Source organism: Triticum urartu, unplaced genomic scaffold, assembly GCF_003073215.2.
Source record: "Triticum urartu cultivar G1812 unplaced genomic scaffold, Tu2.1 TuUngrouped_contig_2206, whole genome shotgun sequence".
Taxonomy (NCBI): Eukaryota; Viridiplantae; Streptophyta; class Magnoliopsida; order Poales; family Poaceae; genus Triticum; species Triticum urartu.
The window spans coordinates 607-22,376 of NW_024112674.1; the positions used below are offsets into that span (position 1 = coordinate 607).

A 21,770-nucleotide genomic window follows, 5' to 3' on the forward strand; every position below is an offset into this window, starting at 1 on the left:
AATCTACACAAAACAAAATACCAAATTCACATAAGAAATACAAAATAGGGTGCTTCCACGCAACAGCACTATCTTCATGCCTGAAACCCAGAACTTCCTACATAAACCCTAGACTAAATGCATCGCTCAAAACCCTAGCTTGCTTTCATGGTAAGAATGTCACATTGCAAGATCAAAGCAATTCAGAACCTTGAATCTGCTTCCAAATCGCACGGATCCGGTGTACTAGGCCGTACTTGGCCGGGCACATACAAGAAAAGGAACATGGAAGAGGAGATGCAGGGCAAAGGACTGCTCGCCATAGTCTGGAGGAATGACAGCAGGCGGCCAGACTAGATGAGCGGAGGGAGGCGGCACTAGACCGCCGAAGAGCTCCGGCGAGGCAGCCATTGTTGCTGACGTTAGCAACAGCCACGCGTGCCCCGACAGGGGGAATGATGGAGAAGGGGGGCGAGTGGGGATAAGCTACAGGAGTTTCCATCGACATAATTGTTGCTGACGTCAGCAACAGCTGCGCGTGCCCCGACAGGGAAAAGGATGGAGAAGGGGGGCGAGTGGGGATAAGCTACAAGAGTTCCCCTCGACATAATAAATTTAGGTGCTCCCCCGTTGCTGTCCAGCCTGTACTGCGGGTTGATTATAAGGAACGGCAGGGGCTCTTTGCAAAAACGCACGCGCTGACCGGCTTGAGGCCAGTTCACTTGTCGCTTTGTGATTGGTCCAGGAACTAAGTTGCACATTGGGCACAAGTTCTGAAACTAGATAGGGTCGTTTTACAAGTTTTAGGACCAAACCATCACATTGTGAGAAAGTTGACGGACTTCCAATGCTTTTAACTCTTTTAGATACGAGAACTCCAACGTATCATTGCAATTTTTTAACCATCGGGTTTTACATTATGGGTTGAACTTTCGCCATCGATATTAACTAAGAAAATATGAGGTATATGCTAAAAAGGAATACTATAGGATTTGTATTCAAGAGATCTACCGTACAATTTTTGTGACATACTAGTTTATATTTCATTTGCTAAACTTAAGATGTAGGTTTGACACAAAAGACAAGGGGTCCAATAAACCAAGACAAAGGGAGCAGAATTGCAGAAACGACAGCTTACTGTAAACATAGGACTAGATAATAATAATTCAAGGAAAAAAAAGAGTAATGCACCAACTTCTCCATGGCAAATTCACGGTTCCACAGATCAAAAAAAAAATTGTACCTCAAACAAGCATGAAACAGGTAAAACAATGCCCTGTGGCATAGCATTAATGATAAAAACAGTAAGGTGTACACTAGCTACGTACATATAACTATGAAATATAAAACTCTAATCAACTTGAACAAGGCGGTGCAACCTAATGGCCCATCTTTCATTTCTCTTCTAGGCAGAACTAGAAAGATGAACATGGCAAGCAAACCTACACTCTGTCCAAGCTATATAGCCGCAGCAATATCCACCTAGTTAACCATTCGCTATGTTCTCATCATTCCCCATCTGTATTGACAGCCAACTTCTAATGGTATTCCTCCCGTCCGCTGTATAGCCACAATATCCTATGGTCTCACACCGAAACCTTGCAATTCCACACACAAAAAAGGAACCCAAAGGGTTCTTCTAAAATTGCAAAGCTATGCAACAACTCAGATTATCTTTGGCTAGATCTGCGGCTTCGTTTCACACATGACTGGGTTCCATTGCTTGCTGCTCCATCTGCTTCTCTAACTCTTCTGTAGAACAGCACGTAAGCTGCACCTGACTTCACTTCTTCTTCATTGATGGCAGAAACATGGCTATCATCAAAATTGTACCACCTGTTCTCATCCAAGAGCTGCACAAAATACAACTCCCCATTAGACTTCTAGATTAGAGCCAACACACAGGCAAATAAATAGCTCTACAACACAATAAGTAGAACTAGGAACTCCGGAAGACAATGTGGTACTATAAGTTTCTATAACCAATTTCTCCTTTCTGACAATGCAGATTAAATGAATGTATGTGCTTAGGCAGCATAGCTAGCAAAGTCTGCTATATATCCAATAACGAGATTGAAAGAGCAACTAAGTAAGGGGGTGTTTGTTTCCAGGGACTTTTTTGTGTAGGGACTAGAAAAAGTCCCTCTTAGAGACTTTTTTACCAAACGGGAGGGACTTTTTAGGGACTAAACTAGGCATTTGGGACTAAATGAAGAAGACTCTCAAGGAGAGTCTTTTTTGGGACTTTTTGGGACTTTTCCAACAATGCCCCTCCATGCATTTAATGGCCCGCCACCCCATGGTGTTGTTTGATTGTTATTCTTCTATATACTAGGGGCAATATGGTCATTTAATAACCTCTAGGAAGGGACTAGGGACTTTTTAGTCTCTGCAAACAAACAGGGAGGGACTTTTTAGGGACTAGAGACTTTTTTGTTGGGACTAGAAAAAGTCCTAGGACTTATGAACCAAACAGGGCCTAAGCATTGCAGGAATAACTGCAGTTAAAGATAGAACACCAACAATTTAAAACAATGCATTAGTATGATACTTCGGCCCCTACTTCCAAATACATAAGGACATGCAATAACAAGTTGGAGGTCCTAAGAAGCTACCACTGGTGTCCTTCAGAGAAATAAACTGAAATTGCGGAAGCAATATTACTCCCTCTGTTTTTGTATACAAGGCCACTTTGTTTTCATGTCATACTTTGACTTATAATTTTGGTCGACAAAATATGGCTTATATGTCAACAAAAATGTATCATCGGAAGGTTATTTGAAATGTGTATCAAATGGCATGCTTTTTGTGGCATACAACTCACATTTCAATAAAATGGTCAAAGTTAGACATAAAAATATGAAGTGGCCTTGTATACAAAAACGGAGGGAGTAGAATTTGAGAAATTAACCTTTTTTTGGAATAATTAAAAAAATGAAGTAGAAAATAACCTTTATGTAAGCAGTATAATGCCCACTCGCCATGCTGCCATAATGATTGCTAACAGCATACAGCTCATAAGTTTGACGCTGAGGTATCTTGTTAGCAATATAGTTTGTCAAATCCAAGTCATGTATTGGGAAATTAACAAAAGTTTCCAGCTTATGCTTAGTTGACCTACTAAATGAAAATCTCTTCAAATGAATAACTAACACTTCTGGTAGTCTCCATAAATCAAGCTTTTTACTAGCTTGCCTTTGCTCCTTGCACCTTGGACAGTACCTAATTCAATTAACATAACTCTGTTAAACTAAAATGTAAAATTAAAGTTCTAGGCACTTGAAAGGAACAGTTATAGCATGTGCCTGTTATAAGATATTTCTAATAATCTGTAATGGGCTAAAAGTGATGCTTTCAAGATCAGTGCACAGGAAAATAATATAACAACCATGCAGCGCCATTATTTTCTGCATCGAAGAGGACACTGATATTTTGATTTTCCAGTTCTTTCTCATTTACATAGATTCATATTTAGCAATGCAAGGTATCCATGAAAATACTAAATCCTAAGCCTACGAGTGAGATTATATCAAGTGAAATGCAAATGCAGATAACATAACTACTACTTGACATACTGTAACCCCTATGTTGACTGAAACTGAATATCAGCTAAGCTAGAGTTAGCAACACTTGCATGAACAACATATTTGCAAACATCAAAGGTATCTTCAGGGGGGGCAGTATTGAATACTAACCACATTTCTTCAGGAACAAGTGGTTCTTCTCTCAAGAAAGCATCCAAGCATGCATAGAGTGAGAGAGGTTCACCACGGGTTCTCTTGGCGGGAGGAGCATACTTAAACACCTCTGGAAGGTGATGGTTTGTGTTCAACTTTTTAAGATCTAACTTGGACCAGTTGACAAAAATAACAGTTGCAACCGAAGACTGCGGAACCCTGATAACATAATCAGTTTGCTCAATCACTGTGTTGCTATCATCAATCAACTGTAGCTGAAATTTGCTGCTGTCGGTGTGATAGCTTTGTGTTCTTGTGGAAAGAGAACTTTGAACTGCCGAATGTTGTGCCACATGATTTCTGAACATGGGCACAAGCATTTTACGGGCCATCTCATGGATATCAGAACCGGTGACAGTTTCATTGCGAGATATTTGTGCAAGAAGAGGAACACCATATGGCTTCCAAGAGGTTGAGCTGCTATTGTTTCCAAGGTCCCTACAGAAGCAAAGCTATTATTTAAGAAGAATTTGATGCACAAGAAGTGCTTTCCCACTATTGCATGTTAACAGTTAATGGAAATGGCATATGTTGTGTTTGCTGTTATATACAGCAAGCAAGTTACTAAAGCTATCGCCCTAGCAGAATAAAAATGCAACTTATGTCTTTTTTGTCTCTTTGCTTACAAGTCTTCACGGCGATGCACAAATTGAACATAACTTGCCCTTTTTTCCAATCTTGGAAGCCTATAAACTGCCAGGTGATCATCATCTTTAATTGTAGAAAGCTGGAGCACTGGATCCTCGAGAATAAGATGGATCCTATGATTACGTATCTGCAAATACAATACAAAGAAAATAGATTTACTAACACGATGAAATACAGCAGCATATGCTTGTTAAAAAATGGGTATTTTGTAACAAACCTCGGCAATTAGAAGTCTCTCTTCATTTCTAAGCGAGCATGCGTTGCTGAGTGCTTGGATAAGGTCCCTGCACCTACCTTGCTTGGGTACACTTACAGTGTATGGTATTGGTGGAGCACTCCCATCACAAGTGAAAACCACAACAGTCATGCTCCGCGTTGAAGCAAATTGTAGAGGTAAGGAAAGATACATGAATGGGTCAAATGTCACTGAAACCTTTCCACATACTGGACAGACCAAAGTTGACTTGTACTGCCCCTGGAAATTAAAAGGTAACATTTAGCAAAAATACCTCTGCCCAGAAGTCAGAGATCAATACACCATAATTTCATGCTAGACGTCTCAACCTTGTACTATTTCACAAGACTTTTTTAAGCGCTGGGCGCTGGGCGCTGGGCGAGTGTTCCACCTGGCCTAGTGCAATGACAGCTTAAGAGGCGCCTATGCACGCTTAAGCATTTTGTACGCATAAGGCAGCAAGGGGCGGCTGGGTGCATTTTTCAGAGAATACAGGCTCTAAACTCTGCAACACTAGCCCAATAAGGCCCATTATGGAACCCTAGCTTGCAAACCCAATCCGAACCATGCTCTAATCTGAACCATCCGTCTATACTCCTCTGTCTCTTTCCCTTGCCTGATCCCCTTCCAGACACACACCAATGGTGGCGCTGCAGCTCCTCCACTGCCTACTCCCGTCCAGGCACGCGTCAATGCGGCTGCAGCTCCTCCTCCGCAACTAAATCTGTTTCCCCACCTCAGTCCCTCTTTCCCCATAGCTGCCTCTCTTCCCCATGGTCGTCGCCTCATCAGCGCTGGAGTACCTTGTCAGCCGCCTAATTTTTTTTTTTTGACAGAAAGACTGTAAGGGAACCCCCTACAGTATAATTGGTGCAACAACCCCAAATTGCAAGTACCATGCCTTGAACCTGGGTGGGTGGGAAGGCATCAGCCCCTTCCAACCACTAGGCTATGCCTTAGTCAGCCGCCTAATTCACTGCCTAGGGCCAAAACAAGGCGTTTTACCTCCGCCTAGCGCCTAATCGTGCGCCTAGGAGCACCTAATTTTTCCACGATATTTCATTCTAGCAACATACTGCATTGGCTAGCAATGGAAAGCATTTGACCGTCAACAACATAAAACATAACAGCCAATAAGAGGACTGTCACATTTATTGCAGAACTCCCATCTCATACGCGGAAACAGTGGAGCATACATTAAACATGGGTGTCTTTCTGCTACCTTGCTGCATAGCAGAAACACAAAAACTGCAAGAACATGCACTAGCATCAGTTGTTTTTCCATGTCTGTTTTCACTATCATGGGGTCATCCAAATTTAATCAAAATATCCCTTTAAACTGACAAAGGTACAAAAAATACATAACGACTGCAAGAAACTAAAACATGACCAGAAGGCCATGAACCACCTCTTTACAGCATCGAACAAAGCGATTCGTACAGATTTGGCCATTTGGGAGTTGAGACTAACCTGGCATACATCAACAATGATAGAATCATTTCTGGCAATGTGATTTGCCCAATACTCATCAGCAACCTCTTCATCTGATCGTCCCTCAGCATCTTTGGATTTTAAGTAAGGTCTATGTTTCACACGGTTCAAGTCTTCATGCAGTCCATCCAGGAGGAATGCCAACAGCTCCTGGAAGTATCAAGATACAGATTTTTGAGAAAAACTGCAGATGGATAAGGAGCTGTCTAACGAAAGAATCAAACCTGTGAATCGTGTTGGTTGTATCCACTGAACTGAGGTGCAAACCGAGACAACTTTGTTTTGAATGGTCGTGGAGACACTGGGGTGCGGCTAGGAGCCCAAAGTTTTCTCAGTAGCTCTCCAAAAGCTAATGCAAGTTCACCCTACAAGACTACCATCAGATCTCAGTAAAATTAATAGGACACATAGATGCAAATGATCATGAGGTCATAAAAAATATAGCCATTGTTACAAAAAGCAAAGTTATTTCCGTATTAACAAGCAACATTGATGCATTAAAACTTCAGCATGTTCCACAAACCTATTTATACCAACTGTAATGTGTAAAGATGTGAGATCTCAATGGAAATACACATGAGATTTTGTCTCTCCAGCAAATAAACTACTTCTGGTTTAAACACAACTATGTATGCAATAAAACTAGACAAAGCTGCTGTAACAACAGAAAGGGTGCACTCTGCCAGATGCGATGATGGTATACAGAAACACACAAATTTCATCCATATTTAAGATAAACTGACAAATTTGTTTTAGTGAAAAAATTATGAATCTGAACCACAATAAAGATGAAGGTACAGGACACAATAAACGATAGCAGTAAGACTACAGTGGTGAAGGTACGCAATGCCCACAGAGATTCAAGGTAAAATTAACTGAATCTAAAAAATCTAAACAAGATGCAATTTTACTTCTGTAGCACATTCAGTATCTGACATTTTTATGGTTGTTACATCAACACTAACAAGTATTTCTTACAAATATAATCATGCTCACAAGTTATACTGAATGCATAACAGTATGTCCAGTTGCTTCACCAGATAAGGGCTAAGTAAAGCATCAAGATTTTAAGGTCGCGCTAGAGAGAGTACTTACCACCATACCCAGAGGATTGTGCCAATTAATTTCACAGTGGTAATCTTCACGAAAATATCTAGCAAACTCTGGTGTGTGCACAAGACATTGTACAGCACTGTTCATGAAACATGTGTTTCCCAAGTTAAGTAGCCCAGTAAGACCTGACGGAGATCCCCTGGTGGTCACACCAACAGTACCAGGAACATTATCCAAGTCACCACTGGAAGAGCGCAGGTACTGGCTTTGCATAAGACTCGAGCTGTAGCTTCTGGAACCATAACAGAGTGATGCTAAATTCTCATTTGAGAATCCTGATTTCGAAGCATCTGTCATCAAATAAGTTGATGCGCTTCCAAAATAATCTTCTTGGATCGAACTCATGCACGCACCATCCAAACTACCATTTGCATCAGTGGCGACTTCAACGAGAATCTGCCATAATAATATAAACATTTCGTAGTTAGGATCATTTACTCTGGAAACGGACAGACATAATTGCCCTACAAATTAGTGTCATTACCACCCAGCAGAAAGTGACAAGAAGTCAAAAAATATTTTTAAAACAGCTCACGACTACCAACAATGATGTAAAGTCCAGTTCTCACATCTTGATCCATTTGAATGTTGGCATCATCAAGAGTTTTCTCCAAGTTATCCATCAAAGCATGCTTTGTTCGACCATAGTAGTCCCAAATGCACACCTACCAATAACAACCATAATGAGTAAGCAAAACTTATACGTGCAGTAAAATCCATAGGAATAGACATTCGAATACAACAGCTACCTCATCTGGTACCAGATCAAAAACCTCACACGCCTTCTTACGGAGCTCATCAACTGTAACCTGCATGAATTTTCAGATTATAAGTTTTTACATTAATTCACAAGGGTTCATCTAGTCTACTTCTACAATGAGTAGTGTCATTACACGAATTCTACAGAAATGTTTCTGTATAAAGGATCTATCGTCTCATAATTTACATAATTCATTACTATGAATAAATGGAAATGAAATTATTTTATATATTTTACAGTGGACAAAGATATAAGGGCGTACCTTCTTGCTTATCCTTACTACAGCTTGCTCTCCTTTCGGCATCAGAAGTAACTGCAGACGTAAAGGATAAACTTCTATGGCTAGATCAGTTTGAGACAAGCCAGTATTGATTGCCTTTCTTGGTAGTGTTGGCCCTCCGCCATACCTGTTAACGGGTTTTGATAAAAATGAAAAGGTTAAGCTAAGTTAATACGAACAAGATTTCAAAGTTTACAGTGTCAAGCAAGCAAACGAAAAAATGGAAGCTCCGCTTGCCAGAGAAGATTTCAACTTCTTTTGTCGGATAGTTATCCACCACAGGCTGTGAAATATGTCGCTTCCAAAACAATCGTTCTACAGATAACAATGCCTTCTGTTCTCAAGAATTTGCGCGACTAGGATATTGTGACCAAAAACCATTTGTTCACCAGTATCTTCATACAATCATTTTAGAAAGAAATATATTTGGTTATGTAACAAATAGTTGAGTCAAAAAGGGAGTCATAATATAACTTTCTAATATAATGAACCGAAGTTTGATGCTTCACTTAGCATGACAAATAAAGTGAATGAATTTAGTTTACAGTAATACAGGTAAATGGACTGACTGTAAACAGCCCGATGAACAATTAATCCATAGAATCAAATAAGGTGGCACAAGAGCGATAGGTCCATATTTTCAGACAGAGACACGTTGCTTTGTTGCTACCACAAGAAAAACAGTATCACGTAATTAAATGCACAGTGGCATTAGATTTTCGGAATCAGATTCGCATTCTGCACAAACGAGACATACCAACCATGCAGCTTTTCCCAGACTTGCTGAGGGAGCAATATATAATCACGGCCTTCAACCAAGGTATCATGTAGCTCAATCTGCATGTCGGAGACTTCAGATGCCATGTCATCCAACAAATTTGTATTGTCAATAGCTCCTGGCCTTCTAGGAGTATTTGAACCAAACTCATGATGATGAGAACCATTACTTGGTACACCAGCCAAATCTTGAATAACATAATCAATCCAACTTTGCCACCACCTATTTGAGTCAACCAAGAAACATATATGTCTAAGATCCAAAAGAAGAATACAAAAATGACACAGCAGGTCAGGATCAGTCAAACATAAGATGTGAATGCTATTGTAATGATCAGATAGCTCAGAAAGATAGTTTCGGATTGACATCTATTAAACACATGTACAGCAACGTATTACTCCCGTCCAAAAATTTGTTTAGATTTGTCTGTAGATAAGATGGTATGCTAACACTAACACGGACGGATAGCATCATATCTAATCAAATCTAACAGAACTTTGAACGAGCGACAATAACTAACACAAAATCAAAGAACACTAAATGCAATAAATCGTCTATTCTCACTCTTTCGTTGTGTGTGAGAAAGATCAATTGCTTTAGCTGTTCCTTTGATTTGTGTGTTATGTACTCCCTCCGTCCCAAAGTTCTTGTCTTAGATTTATCTAGATATGGATGTATCCAGTCACGTTTTAGTGTTAGATACATCTGTATCTAGACAAATCTAAGACAAGATTTTTGGGACGGAGGTAATACTTGGCTGTACAGTGTAGATAGATGTCATCGAAACTATGTTTCTGTAGGCGTCATCTGAAATACAGATTTACATAGCATTCACATCTTATGTTTGACTGATCCTGACCTGCTGTGTCATTTTTGTATTCTTCTTTTGGATCTTAGACATATATGTTTCTTGGTTGACTCAAATAGGTGGTGGCAAAGTTGGATTGATTATGTTATTCAAGATTTGGCTGGTGTACCAAGTAATGGTTCTCATCATCATGAGTTTGGTTCAAATACTCCTAGAAGGCCAGGAGCTATTGACAATACAAATTTGTTGGATGACATGGCATCTGAAGTCTCCGACATGCAGATTGAGCTACATGATACCTTGGTTGAAGGCCGTGATTATATATTGCTCCCTCAGCAAGTCTGGGAAAAGCTGCATGGTTGGTATGTCTCGTTTGTGCAGAATGCGAATCTGATTCCGAAAATCTAATGCCACTGTGCATTTAATTACGTGATACTGTTTTTCTTGTGGTAGCAACAAAGCAACGTGTCTCTGTCTGAAAATATGGACCTATCGCTCTTGTGCCACCTTATTTGATTCTATGGATTAATTGTTCATCGGGCTGTTTACAGTCAGTCCATTTACCTGTATTACTGTAAACTAAATTCATTCACTTTATTTGTCATGCTAAGTGAAGCATCAAACTTCGGTTCATTATATTAGAAAGTTATATTATGACTCCCTTTTTGACTCAACTATTTGTTACATAACCAAATATATTTCTTTCTAAAATGATTGTATGAAGATACTGGTGAACAAATGGTTTTTGGTCACAATATCCTAGTCGCGCAAATTCTTGAGAACAGAAGGCATTGTTATCTGTAGAACGATTGTTTTGGAAGCGACATATTTCACAGCCTGTGGTGGATAACTATCCGACAAAAGAAGTTGAAATCTTCTCTGGCAAGCGGAGCTTCCATTTTTTCGTTTGCTTGCTTGACACTGTAAACTTTGAAATCTTGTTCGTATTAACTTAGCTTAACCTTTTCATTTTTATCAAAACCCGTTAACAGGTATGGCGGAGGGCCAACACTACCAAGAAAGGCAATCAATACTGGCTTGTCTCAAACTGATCTAGCCATAGAAGTTTATCCTTTACGTCTGCAGTTACTTCTGATGCCGAAAGGAGAGCAAGCTGTAGTAAGGATAAGCAAGAAGGTACGCCCTTATATCTTTGTCCACTGTAAAATATATAAAATAATTTCATTTCCATTTATTCATAGTAATGAATTATGTAAATTATGAGACGATAGATCCTTTATACAGAAACATTTCTGTAGAATTCGTGTAATGACACTACTCATTGTAGAAGTAGACTAGATGAACCCTTGTGAATTAATGTAAAAACTTATAATCTGAAAATTCATGCAGGTTACAGTTGATGAGCTCCGTAAGAAGGCGTGTGAGGTTTTTGATCTGGTACCAGATGAGGTAGCTGTTGTATTCGAATGTCTATTCCTATGGATTTTACTGCACGTATAAGTTTTGCTTACTCATTATGGTTGTTATTGGTAGGTGTGCATTTGGGACTACTATGGTCGAACAAAGCATGCTTTGATGGATAACTTGGAGAAAACTCTTGATGATGCCAACATTCAAATGGATCAAGATGTGAGAACTGGACTTTACATCATTGTTGGTAGTCGTGAGCTGTTTTAAAAATATTTTTTGACTTCTTGTCACTTTCTGCTGGGTGGTAATGACACTAATTTGTAGGGCAATTATGTCTGTCCGTTTCCAGAGTAAATGATCCTAACTACGAAATGTTTATATTATTATGGCAGATTCTCGTTGAAGTCGCCACTGATGCAAATGGTAGTTTGGATGGTGCGTGCATGAGTTCGATCCAAGAAGATTATTTTGGAAGCGCATCAACTTATTTGATGACAGATGCTTCGAAATCAGGATTCTCAAATGAGAATTTAGCATCACTCTGTTATGGTTCCAGAAGCTACAGCTCGAGTCTTATGCAAAGCCAGTACCTGCGCTCTTCCAGTGGTGACTTGGATAATGTTCCTGGTACTGTTGGTGTGACCACCAGGGGATCTCCGTCAGGTCTTACTGGGCTACTTAACTTGGGAAACACATGTTTCATGAACAGTGCTGTACAATGTCTTGTGCACACACCAGAGTTTGCTAGATATTTTCGTGAAGATTACCACTGTGAAATTAATTGGCACAATCCTCTGGGTATGGTGGTAAGTACTCTCTCTAGCGCGACCTTAAAATCTTGATGCTTTACTTAGCCCTTATCTGGTGAAGCAACTGGACATACTGTTATGCATTCAGTATAACTTGTGAGCATGATTATATTTGTAAGAAATACTTGTTAGTGTTGATGTAACAACCATAAAAATGTCAGATACTGAATGTGCTACAGAAGTAAAATTGCATCTTGTTTAGATTTTTTAGATTCAGTTAATTTTACCTTGAATCTCTGTGGGCATTGCGTACCTTCACCACTGTAGTCTTACTGCTATCGTTTATTGTGTCCTGTACCTTCATCTTTATTGTGGTTCAGATTCATAATTTTTTCACTAAAACAAATTTGTCAGTTTATCTTAAATATGGATGAAATTTGTGTGTTTCTGTATACCATCATCGCATCTGGCAGAGTGCACCCTTTCTGTTGTTACAGCAGCTTTGTCTAGTTTTATTGCATACATAGTTGTGTTTAAACCAGAAGTAGTTTATTTGCTGGAGAGACAAAATCTCATGTGTATTTCCATTGAGATCTCACATCTTTACACATTACAGTTGGTATAAATAGGTTTGTGGAACATGCTGAAGTTTTAATGCATCAATGTTGCTTGTTAATACGGAAATAACTTTGCTTTTTGTAACAATGGCTATATTTTTTATGACCTCATGATCATTTGCATCTATGTGTCCTATTAATTTTACTGAGATCTGATGGTAGTCTTGTAGGGTGAACTTGCATTAGCTTTTGGAGAGCTACTGAGAAAACTTTGGGCTCCTAGCCGCACCCCAGTGTCTCCACGACCATTCAAAACAAAGTTGTCTCGGTTTGCACCTCAGTTCAGTGGATACAACCAACACGATTCACAGGTTTGATTCTTTCGTTAGACAGCTCCTTATCCATCTGCAGTTTTTCTCAAAAATCTGTATCTTGATACTTCCAGGAGCTGTTGGCATTCCTCCTGGATGGACTGCATGAAGACTTGAACCGTGTGAAACATAGACCTTACTTAAAATCCAAAGATGCTGAGGGACGATCAGATGAAGAGGTTGCTGATGAGTATTGGGCAAATCACATTGCCAGAAATGATTCTATCATTGTTGATGTATGCCAGGTTAGTCTCAACTCCCAAATGGCCAAATCTGTACGAATCGCTTTGTTCGATGCTGTAAAGAGGTGGTTCATGGCCTTCTGGTCATGTTTTAGTTTCTTGCAGTCGTTATGTATTTTTTGTACCTTTGTCAGTTTAAAGGGATATTTTGATTAAATTTGGATGACCCCATGATAGTGAAAACAGACATGGAAAAACAACTGATGCTAGTGCATGTTCTTGCAGTTTTTGTGTTTCTGCTATGCAGCAAGGTAGCAGAAAGACACCCATGTTTAATGTATGCTCCACTGTTTCCGCGTATGAGATGGGAGTTCTGCAATAAATGTGACAGTCCTCTTATTGGCTGTTATGTTTTATGTTGTTGACGGTCAAATGCTTTCCATTGCTAGCCAATGCAGTATGTTGCTAGAATGAAATATCGTGGAAAAATTAGGTGCTCCTAGGCGCACGATTAGGCGCTAGGCGGAGGTAAAACGCCTTGTTTTGGCCCTAGGCAGTGAATTAGGCGGCTGACTAAGGCATAGCCTAGTGGTTGGAAGGGGCTGATGCCTTCCCACCCACCCAGGTTCAAGGCATGGTACTTGCAATTTGGGGTTGTTGCACCAATTATACTGTAGGGGGTTCCCTTACAGTCTTTCTGTCAAAAAAAAAAAATTAGGCGGCTGACAAGGTACTCCAGCGCTGATGAGGCGACGACCATGGGGAAGAGAGGCAGCTATGGGGAAAGAGGGACTGAGGTGGGGAAACAGATTTAGTTGCGGAGGAGGAGCTGCAGCCGCCATTGACGCGTGCCTGGACGGGAGTAGGCAGTGGAGGAGCTGCAGCGCCACCATTGGTGTGTGTCTGGAAGGGGATCAGGCAAGGGAAAGAGACAGAGGAGTATAGACGGATGGTTCAGATTAGAGCATGGTTCGGATTGGGTTTGCAAGCTAGGGTTCCATAATGGGCCTTATTGGGCTAGTGTTGCAGAGTTTAGAGCCTGTATTCTCTGAAAAATGCACCCAGCCGCCCCTTGCTGCCTTATGCGTACAAAATGCTTAAGCGTGCATAGGCGCCTCTTAAGCTGTCATTGCACTAGGCCAGGTGGAACACTCGCCCAGCGCCCAGCGCCCAGCGCTTAAAAAAGTCTTGTGAAATAGTACAAGGTTGAGACGTCTAGCATGAAATTATGGTGTATTGATCTCTGACTTCTGGGCAGAGGTATTTTTGCTAAATGTTACCTTTTAATTTCCAGGGGCAGTACAAGTCAACTTTGGTCTGTCCAGTATGTGGAAAGGTTTCAGTGACATTTGACCCATTCATGTATCTTTCCTTACCTCTACAATTTGCTTCAACGCGGAGCATGACTGTTGTGGTTTTCACTTGTGATGGGAGTGCTCCACCAATACCATACACTGTAAGTGTACCCAAGCAAGGTAGGTGCAGGGACCTTATCCAAGCACTCAGCAACGCATGCTCGCTTAGAAATGAAGAGAGACTTCTAATTGCCGAGGTTTGTTACAAAATACCCATTTTTTAACAAGCATATGCTGCTGTATTTCATCGTGTTAGTAAATCTATTTTCTTTGTATTGTATTTGCAGATACGTAATCATAGGATCCATCTTATTCTCGAGGATCCAGTGCTCCAGCTTTCTACAATTAAAGATGATGATCACCTGGCAGTTTATAGGCTTCCAAGATTGGAAAAAAGGGCAAGTTATGTTCAATTTGTGCATCGCCGTGAAGACTTGTAAGCAAAGAGACAAAAAAGACATAAGTTGCATTTTTATTCTGCTAGGGCGATAGCTTTAGTAACTTGCTTGCTGTATATAACAGCAAACACAACATATGCCATTTCCATTAACTGTTAACATGCAATAGTGGGAAAGCACTTCTTGTGCATCAAATTCTTCTTAAATAATAGCTTTGCTTCTGTAGGGACCTTGGAAACAATAGCAGCTCAACCTCTTGGAAGCCATATGGTGTTCCTCTTCTTGCACAAATATCTCGCAATGAAACTGTCACCGGTTCTGATATCCATGAGATGGCCCGTAAAATGCTTGTGCCCATGTTCAGAAATCATGTGGCACAACATTCGGCAGTTCAAAGTTCTCTTTCCACAAGAACACAAAGCTATCACACCGACAGCAGCAAATTTCAGCTACAGTTGATTGATGATAGCAACACAGTGATTGAGCAAACTGATTATGTTATCAGGGTTCCGCAGTCTTCGGTTGCAACTGTTATTTTTGTCAACTGGTCCAAGTTAGATCTTAAAAAGTTGAACACAAACCATCACCTTCCAGAGGTGTTTAAGTATGCTCCTCCCGCCAAGAGAACCCGTGGTGAACCTCTCTCACTCTATGCATGCTTGGATGCTTTCTTGAGAGAAGAACCACTTGTTCCTGAAGAAATGTGGTTAGTATTCAATACTGCCCCCCCTGAAGATACCTTTGATGTTTGCAAATATGTTGTTCATGCAAGTGTTGCTAACTCTAGCTTAGCTGATATTCAGTTTCAGTCAACATAGGGGTTACAGTATGTCAAGTAGTAGTTATGTTATCTGCATTTGCATTTCACTTGATATAATCTCACTCGTAGGCTTAGGATTTAGTATTTTCATGGATACCTTGCATTGCTAAATATGAATCTATGTAAATGAGAAAGAACTGGAAAATCAAAATATCAGTGTCCTCTTCGATGCAGAAAATAATGGCGCTGCATGGTTGTTATATTATTTTCCTGTGCACTGATCTTGAAAGCATCACTTTTAGCCCATTACAGATTATTAGAAATATCTTATAACAGGCACATGCTATAACTGTTCCTTTCAAGTGCCTAGAACTTTAATTTTACATTTTAGTTTAACAGAGTTATGTTAATTGAATTAGGTACTGTCCAAGGTGCAAGGAGCAAAGGCAAGCTAGTAAAAAGCTTGATTTATGGAGACTACCAGAAGTGTTAGTTATTCATTTGAAGAGATTTTCATTTAGTAGGTCAACTAAGCATAAGCTGGAAACTTTTGTTAATTTCCCAATACATGACTTGGATTTGACAAACTATATTGCTAACAAGATACCTCAGCGTCAAACTTATGAGCTGTATGCTGTTAGCAATCATTATGGCAGCATGGCGAGTGGGCATTATACTGCTTACATAAAGGTTATTTTCTACTTCATTTTTTTAATTATTCCAAAAAAAGGTTAATTTCTCAAATTCTACTCCCTCCGTTTTTGTATACAAGGCCACTTCATATTTTTATGTCTAACTTTGACCATTTTATTGAAATGTGAGTTGTATGCCACAAAAAGCATGCCATTTGATACACATTTCAAATAACCTTCCGATGATACATTTTTGTTGACATATAAGCCATATTTTGTCGACCAAAATTATAAGTCAAAGTATGACATGAAAACAAAGTGGCCTTGTATACAAAAACAGAGGGAGTAATATTGCTTCCGCAATTTCAGTTTATTTCTCTGAAGGACACCAGTGGTAGCTTCTTAGGACCTCCAACTTGTTATTGCATGTCCTTATGTATTTGGAAGTAGGGGCCGAAGTATCATACTAATGCATTGTTTTAAATTGTTGGTGTTCTATCTTTAACTGCAGTTATTCCTGCAATGCTTAGGCCCTGTTTGGTTCATAAGTCCTAGGACTTTTTCTAGTCCCAACAAAAAAGTCTCTAGTCCCTAAAAAGTCCCTCCCTGTTTGTTTGCAGAGACTAAAAAGTCCCTAGTCCCTTCCTAGAGGTTATTAAATGACCATATTGCCCCTAGTATATAGAAGAATAACAATCAAACAACACCATGGGGTGGCGGGCCATTAAATGCATGGAGGGGCATTGTTGGAAAAGTCCCAAAAAGTCCCAAAAAAGACTCTCCTTGAGAGTCTTCTTCATTTAGTCCCAAATGCCTAGTTTAGTCCCTAAAAAGTCCCTCCCGTTTGGTAAAAAAGTCTCTAAGAGGGACTTTTTCTAGTCCCTACACAAAAAAGTCCCTGGAAACAAACACCCCCTTACTTAGTTGCTCTTTCAATCTCGTTATTGGATATATAGCAGACTTTGCTAGCTATGCTGCCTAAGCACATACATTCATTTAATCTGCATTGTCAGAAAGGAGAAATTGGTTATAGAAACTTATAGTACCACATTGTCTTCCGGAGTTCCTAGTTCTACTTATTGTGTTGTAGAGCTATTTATTTGCCTGTGTGTTGGCTCTAATCTAGAAGTCTAATGGGGAGTTGTATTTTGTGCAGCTCTTGGATGAGAACAGGTGGTACAATTTTGATGATAGCCATGTTTCTGCCATCAATGAAGAAGAAGTGAAGTCAGGTGCAGCTTACGTGCTGTTCTACAGAAGAGTTAGAGAAGCAGATGGAGCAGCAAGCAATGGAACCCAGTCATGTGTGAAACGAAGCCGCAGATCTAGCCAAAGATAATCTGAGTTGTTGCATAGCTTTGCAATTTTAGAAGAACCCTTTGGGTTCCTTTTTTGTGTGTGGAATTGCAAGGTTTCGGTGTGAGACCATAGGATATTGTGGCTATACAGCGGACGGGAGGAATACCATTAGAAGTTGGCTGTCAATACAGATGGGGAATGATGAGAACATAGCGAATGGTTAACTAGGTGGATATTGCTGCGGCTATATAGCTTGGACAGAGTGTAGGTTTGCTTGCCATGTTCATCTTTCTAGTTCTGCCTAGAAGAGAAATGAAAGATGGGCCATTAGGTTGCACCGCCTTGTTCAAGTTGATTAGAGTTTTATATTTCATAGTTATATGTACGTAGCTAGTGTACACCTTACTGTTTTTATCATTAATGCTATGCCACAGGGCATTGTTTTACCTGTTTCATGCTTGTTTGAGGTACAATTTTTTTTTTGATCTGTGGAACCGTGAATTTGCCATGGAGAAGTTGGTGCATTACTCTTTTTTTTCCTTGAATTATTATTATCTAGTCCTATGTTTACAGTAAGCTGTCGTTTCTGCAATTCTGCTCCCTTTGTCTTGGTTTATTGGACCCCTTGTCTTTTGTGTCAAACCTACATCTTAAGTTTAGCAAATGAAATATAAACTAGTATGTCACAAAAATTGTACGGTAGATCTCTTGAATACAAATCCTATAGTATTCCTTTTTAGCATATACCTCATATTTTCTTAGTTAATATCGATGGCGAAAGTTCAACCCATAATGTAAAACCCGATGGTTAAAAAATTGCAATGATACGTTGGAGTTCTCGTATCTAAAAGAGTTAAAAGCATTGGAAGTCCGTCAACTTTCTCACAATGTGATGGTTTGGTCCTAAAACTTGTAAAACGACCCTATCTAGTTTCAGAACTTGTGCCCAATGTGCAACTTAGTTCCTGGACCAATCACAAAGCGACAAGTGAACTGGCCTCAAGCCGGTCAGCGCGTGCGTTTTTGCAAAGAGCCCCTGCCGTTCCTTATAATCAACCCGCAGTACAGGCTGGACAGCAACGGGGGAGCACCTAAATTTATTATGTCGAGGGGAACTCTTGTAGCTTATCCCCACTCGCCCCCCTTCTCCATCCTTTTCCCTGTCGGGGCACGCGCAGCTGTTGCTGACGTCAGCAACAATTATGTCGATGGAAACTCCTGTAGCTTATCCCCACTCGCCCCCCTTCTCCATCATTCCCCCTGTCGGGGCACGCGTGGCTGTTGCTAACGTCAGCAACAATGGCTGCCTCGCCGGAGCTCTTCGGCGGTCTAGTGCCGCCTCCCTCCGCTCATCTAGTCTGGCCGCCTGCTGTCATTCCTCCAGACTATGGCGAGCAGTCCTTTGCCCTGCATCTCCTCTTCCATGTTCCTTTTCTTGTATGTGCCCGGCCAAGTACGGCCTAGTACACCGGATCCGTGCGATTTGGAAGCAGATTCAAGGTTCTGAATTGCTTTGATCTTGCAATGTGACATTCTTACCATGAAAGCAAGCTAGGGTTTTGAGCGATGCATTTAGTCTAGGGTTTATGTAGGAAGTTCTGGGTTTCAGGCATGAAGATAGTGCTGTTGCGTGGAAGCACCCTATTTTGTATTTCTTATGTGAATTTGGTATTTTGTTTTGTGTAGATTCGCTTACAGTCCCTGTAGTGTTGGATTTCGAATCATAGTGAACTGTTAGTGTTATATTCAGTTAACTGAATTTGTGCAGTTAACTGGTCAGTGTTATATGAAGTTAACTAAATTTTGCACCGAATTTCTGACCTTTTTGGATGCAGTGTGTGACTCAGCAATGGGATAGAGTGTTCACACTCCTTTCTTTACATTAGTGCTGGAACATGGTGGTATTTTCTATGGACCTATCAGTGCCCTAGAGTACTATAACTCTTCTTTGGAGGTCTTTGACTATGTTGATGCTTGCACATTTTCATATGCAGTCTTAGAAGAGCACCTAAATTGGTTGGGATATCCTGCCAATGAGCACATACTTTACTGGTGCTTACCTGAGAAAACAATTTCAGATGGGTTGGTTATAATTAGAGGTGATGAAGATTTGCAACATCTTATCACGGCTAGTGCTCAGCACAAAGTTCTTGCAATTATGGTTGACCATCCAGACTTCATCAAACCTAATTATACAGTAGTAAATATTGATCATTGATTATTGCGATCTGATCTAAAAGTCTGTCAGACATGTGGCACAAATTAATATTTAGGTTGCAAGTCAGTAAACAAATTATATTAGTTATGATATAGATTTCCAGTTCTAGTTCTGTGCCAGATCCAGTCTTATTATGTGAATTGACAGCACTACCATATGTTGACCTCCATCCTATCAAAAATGTTTGAGATCAAATTCGACTTTCAGTTGAGGCGACGTATAAGCAACTAAGTTAGGGTACAGAGATAAGTCTCTAAGTGCAGGAAAATGTAAAGTGAAAAAGACAACGAAAACGGCATAAGTAAGTGCTGTCAGAGCGAATACTGCACACATCCAGTGCAGCCACATGAAAGAGGAGCTCAAATTGCAAGCACAGAAAGAGCAAGTAGCTTACAATGGAGAGGAAGAAGTTGCGCATCCATATACAGAGGAAAGAGTGCATGCGTTCCAGCTACTACACACAGAGAGTGCAGAGTCGTAAATGGACACCCTGTCAGTTGAGGAGGGACGGGTTATATCAGTGAAGAGGGACTTGTGGGCATGGTTGTATTAGGACGCAGTACGATCGTATAAGCGTAATGACCCTGAGCTCGATTCACCAATGGCCTCTGAAGTGTTCGTCAATTAGAGCGGCATTCCAGCGATAATCTGTTTGTGTATTGCTATTCGTGCCAACACATTGAAAGATATGCAAGTGATGCTAAATTATGATGCTCCTGGTAAGGATGCAAATAGTTGGCTCAAATTGCACTTGCCTATTTTGTGCGCAAACAGTGGATTCGTTCCTTTTGTAATACATTGGAGGAGGCTTCTGCAGAGAGGGGGAGTAGTAATGTTAGATGAGCATTAGTGACATATTGGCCGTTCATAGTTAATGTTGAATTATTTTTTGGCTGTGTTTCGAACAATCGGATTGATGCGGGTAGTGCAAAAAAAAATTGGAAACCAGAAAAAAATGCCTGGCGTCAACCCAGAGACCTGGGTTCCTGTTAAACGCTGCGTGCATATTGCAAGGGGCTAGAAGTAGTTGATTGTTGTACACTTTCTTATCTTAAATTATTATGAAGGGGCATGCAGTTTAGCGTCGTTTAAGCCGCTGTGTTGAACCGTGGTGTAGCATTATTACATGCGTTTCGGTTCACGTGCTTTTTAAGAGTTTGTTGGCAACCTCCCATTGTCTTTCCGACTGACGTACAGAACCAATTCCTGTCTCCACTTTTGCCTGCGACAACCACCTAAGACGACGTCGATACTCGCTATGACGAACAAACCACCGCCGGTGCCTTACACCAGAGCGATCGCGCGTGTTCGGCAGAAGGCCGCGTTCGAAAAAGAGGTGCACGCGTAACCAGGGAGTTAGCCGTTGGGCGCCTAAGGACAGCCACCCGCATCGTGGATGGTCCAAAGGGGTGCAGCCAGGAATGATATCTCCGAATTGTACTTCGCCGCCCAGCATATAGCCCGTGGTCGTTGTTCAAAGTTGGATTAGGATGCTGAGCTCGGCTTTCCCCGCCGTAACGTTTCTCAGTGCGGAAGCCTTAGCCATGTTAGTGGCAATGCCGAGCCCGTGACTTTACCAGCGCGTCCCCGCCCACCCCAGGGCAGCGGGTGCCTTGCCTACACTAGGGATGTTTGGGCTCGTAGGAATTGATCCCTAGAAATCAATTGAGCCGGCACACCCCGAGCTGATTGCAGCGCGGTTTGTTTCGTTCAGACCGAATGTGGATTGGATATCTCTCTCTCAAACGGCGGACTCGGGTGGGAGTCTCGCTCCAGTAATAGGACTTGTGCATTAAAGGCTGCAAAGATCCAGTTATAACTATTCTCGTAGACGTTCGAAGGAACAGAAATGGTTTTTACCTGATTCAGGCTACTTTACTTTCGATGAGAAATAGGTTATAAACTCACTCATACTTCATGACTTTGTTTCATTCTTTTGGGATAAGGAGTCATAAATTACAACACGAGCAGGAGAGGTCCGTAAACCCTTAGTGAAGTTAGCATTCATTTGGATTTACATAATATTGATTGGTGAGGTTGTTCACCTAC

The 21,770-nt window shown here is 40.7% G+C and overlaps 2 protein-coding genes across 2 annotated transcripts; one reads left to right on the forward strand and one right to left on the reverse strand.

Annotated features, from left to right (window-relative positions):
- Positions 1–1,234: 1,234 nt before the first annotated feature.
- On the reverse strand, positions 1,235–9,389 carry LOC125526892 (ubiquitin carboxyl-terminal hydrolase 5-like). The gene is made up of 12 exons (XM_048691499.1): positions 9,001–9,389; positions 8,226–8,370; positions 7,953–8,012; positions 7,773–7,868; positions 7,186–7,599; positions 6,315–6,455; positions 6,070–6,240; positions 4,582–4,839; positions 4,343–4,491; positions 3,675–4,154; positions 2,931–3,201; positions 1,235–1,832 (listed from the first exon to the last, which is right to left on the reverse strand). Exons 1-12 carry the CDS (start codon positions 9,387–9,389, stop codon positions 1,650–1,652), a joined length of 2,757 nt encoding a protein of 918 aa, XP_048547456.1. The 3' UTR covers positions 1,235–1,649.
- Positions 9,390–9,638: 249 nt separating this feature from the next.
- LOC125526893 (ubiquitin carboxyl-terminal hydrolase 5-like) lies at positions 9,639–17,958 on the forward strand. The gene is made up of 12 exons (XM_048691500.1): positions 9,639–10,191; positions 10,822–10,966; positions 11,180–11,239; positions 11,324–11,419; positions 11,593–12,006; positions 12,737–12,877; positions 12,952–13,122; positions 14,354–14,611; positions 14,702–14,850; positions 15,039–15,518; positions 15,992–16,262; positions 17,361–17,958. Exons 1-12 carry the CDS (start codon positions 10,085–10,087, stop codon positions 17,541–17,543), a joined length of 2,475 nt encoding a protein of 824 aa, XP_048547457.1. The 5' UTR covers positions 9,639–10,084; the 3' UTR covers positions 17,544–17,958.
- Positions 17,959–21,770: the final 3,812 nt, after the last annotated feature.

Coding starts and splice junctions, on each gene's coding strand:
- LOC125526892 (XM_048691499.1), bottom strand. CDS start 9,389: ATGTCAATCCGAAACTATCTTTCTGAGCTATCTGATCATTACAATAGC. Junction 8,371..9,000: donor TGGGAAAAGCTGCATGGTTG/GTATGTCTCGTT, acceptor ACCCGTTAACAG/GTATGGCGGAGGGCCAACAC. Junction 6,241..6,314: donor ACAACCAACACGATTCACAG/GTTTGATTCTTT, acceptor TGATACTTCCAG/GAGCTGTTGGCATTCCTCCT.
- LOC125526893 (XM_048691500.1), top strand. CDS start 10,085: ATGGCATCTGAAGTCTCCGACATGCAGATTGAGCTACATGATACCTTG. Junction 12,007..12,736: donor ACAATCCTCTGGGTATGGTG/GTAAGTACTCTC, acceptor GTAGTCTTGTAG/GGTGAACTTGCATTAGCTTT. Junction 14,851..15,038: donor GTGCATCGCCGTGAAGACTT/GTAAGCAAAGAG, acceptor TTGCTTCTGTAG/GGACCTTGGAAACAATAGCA.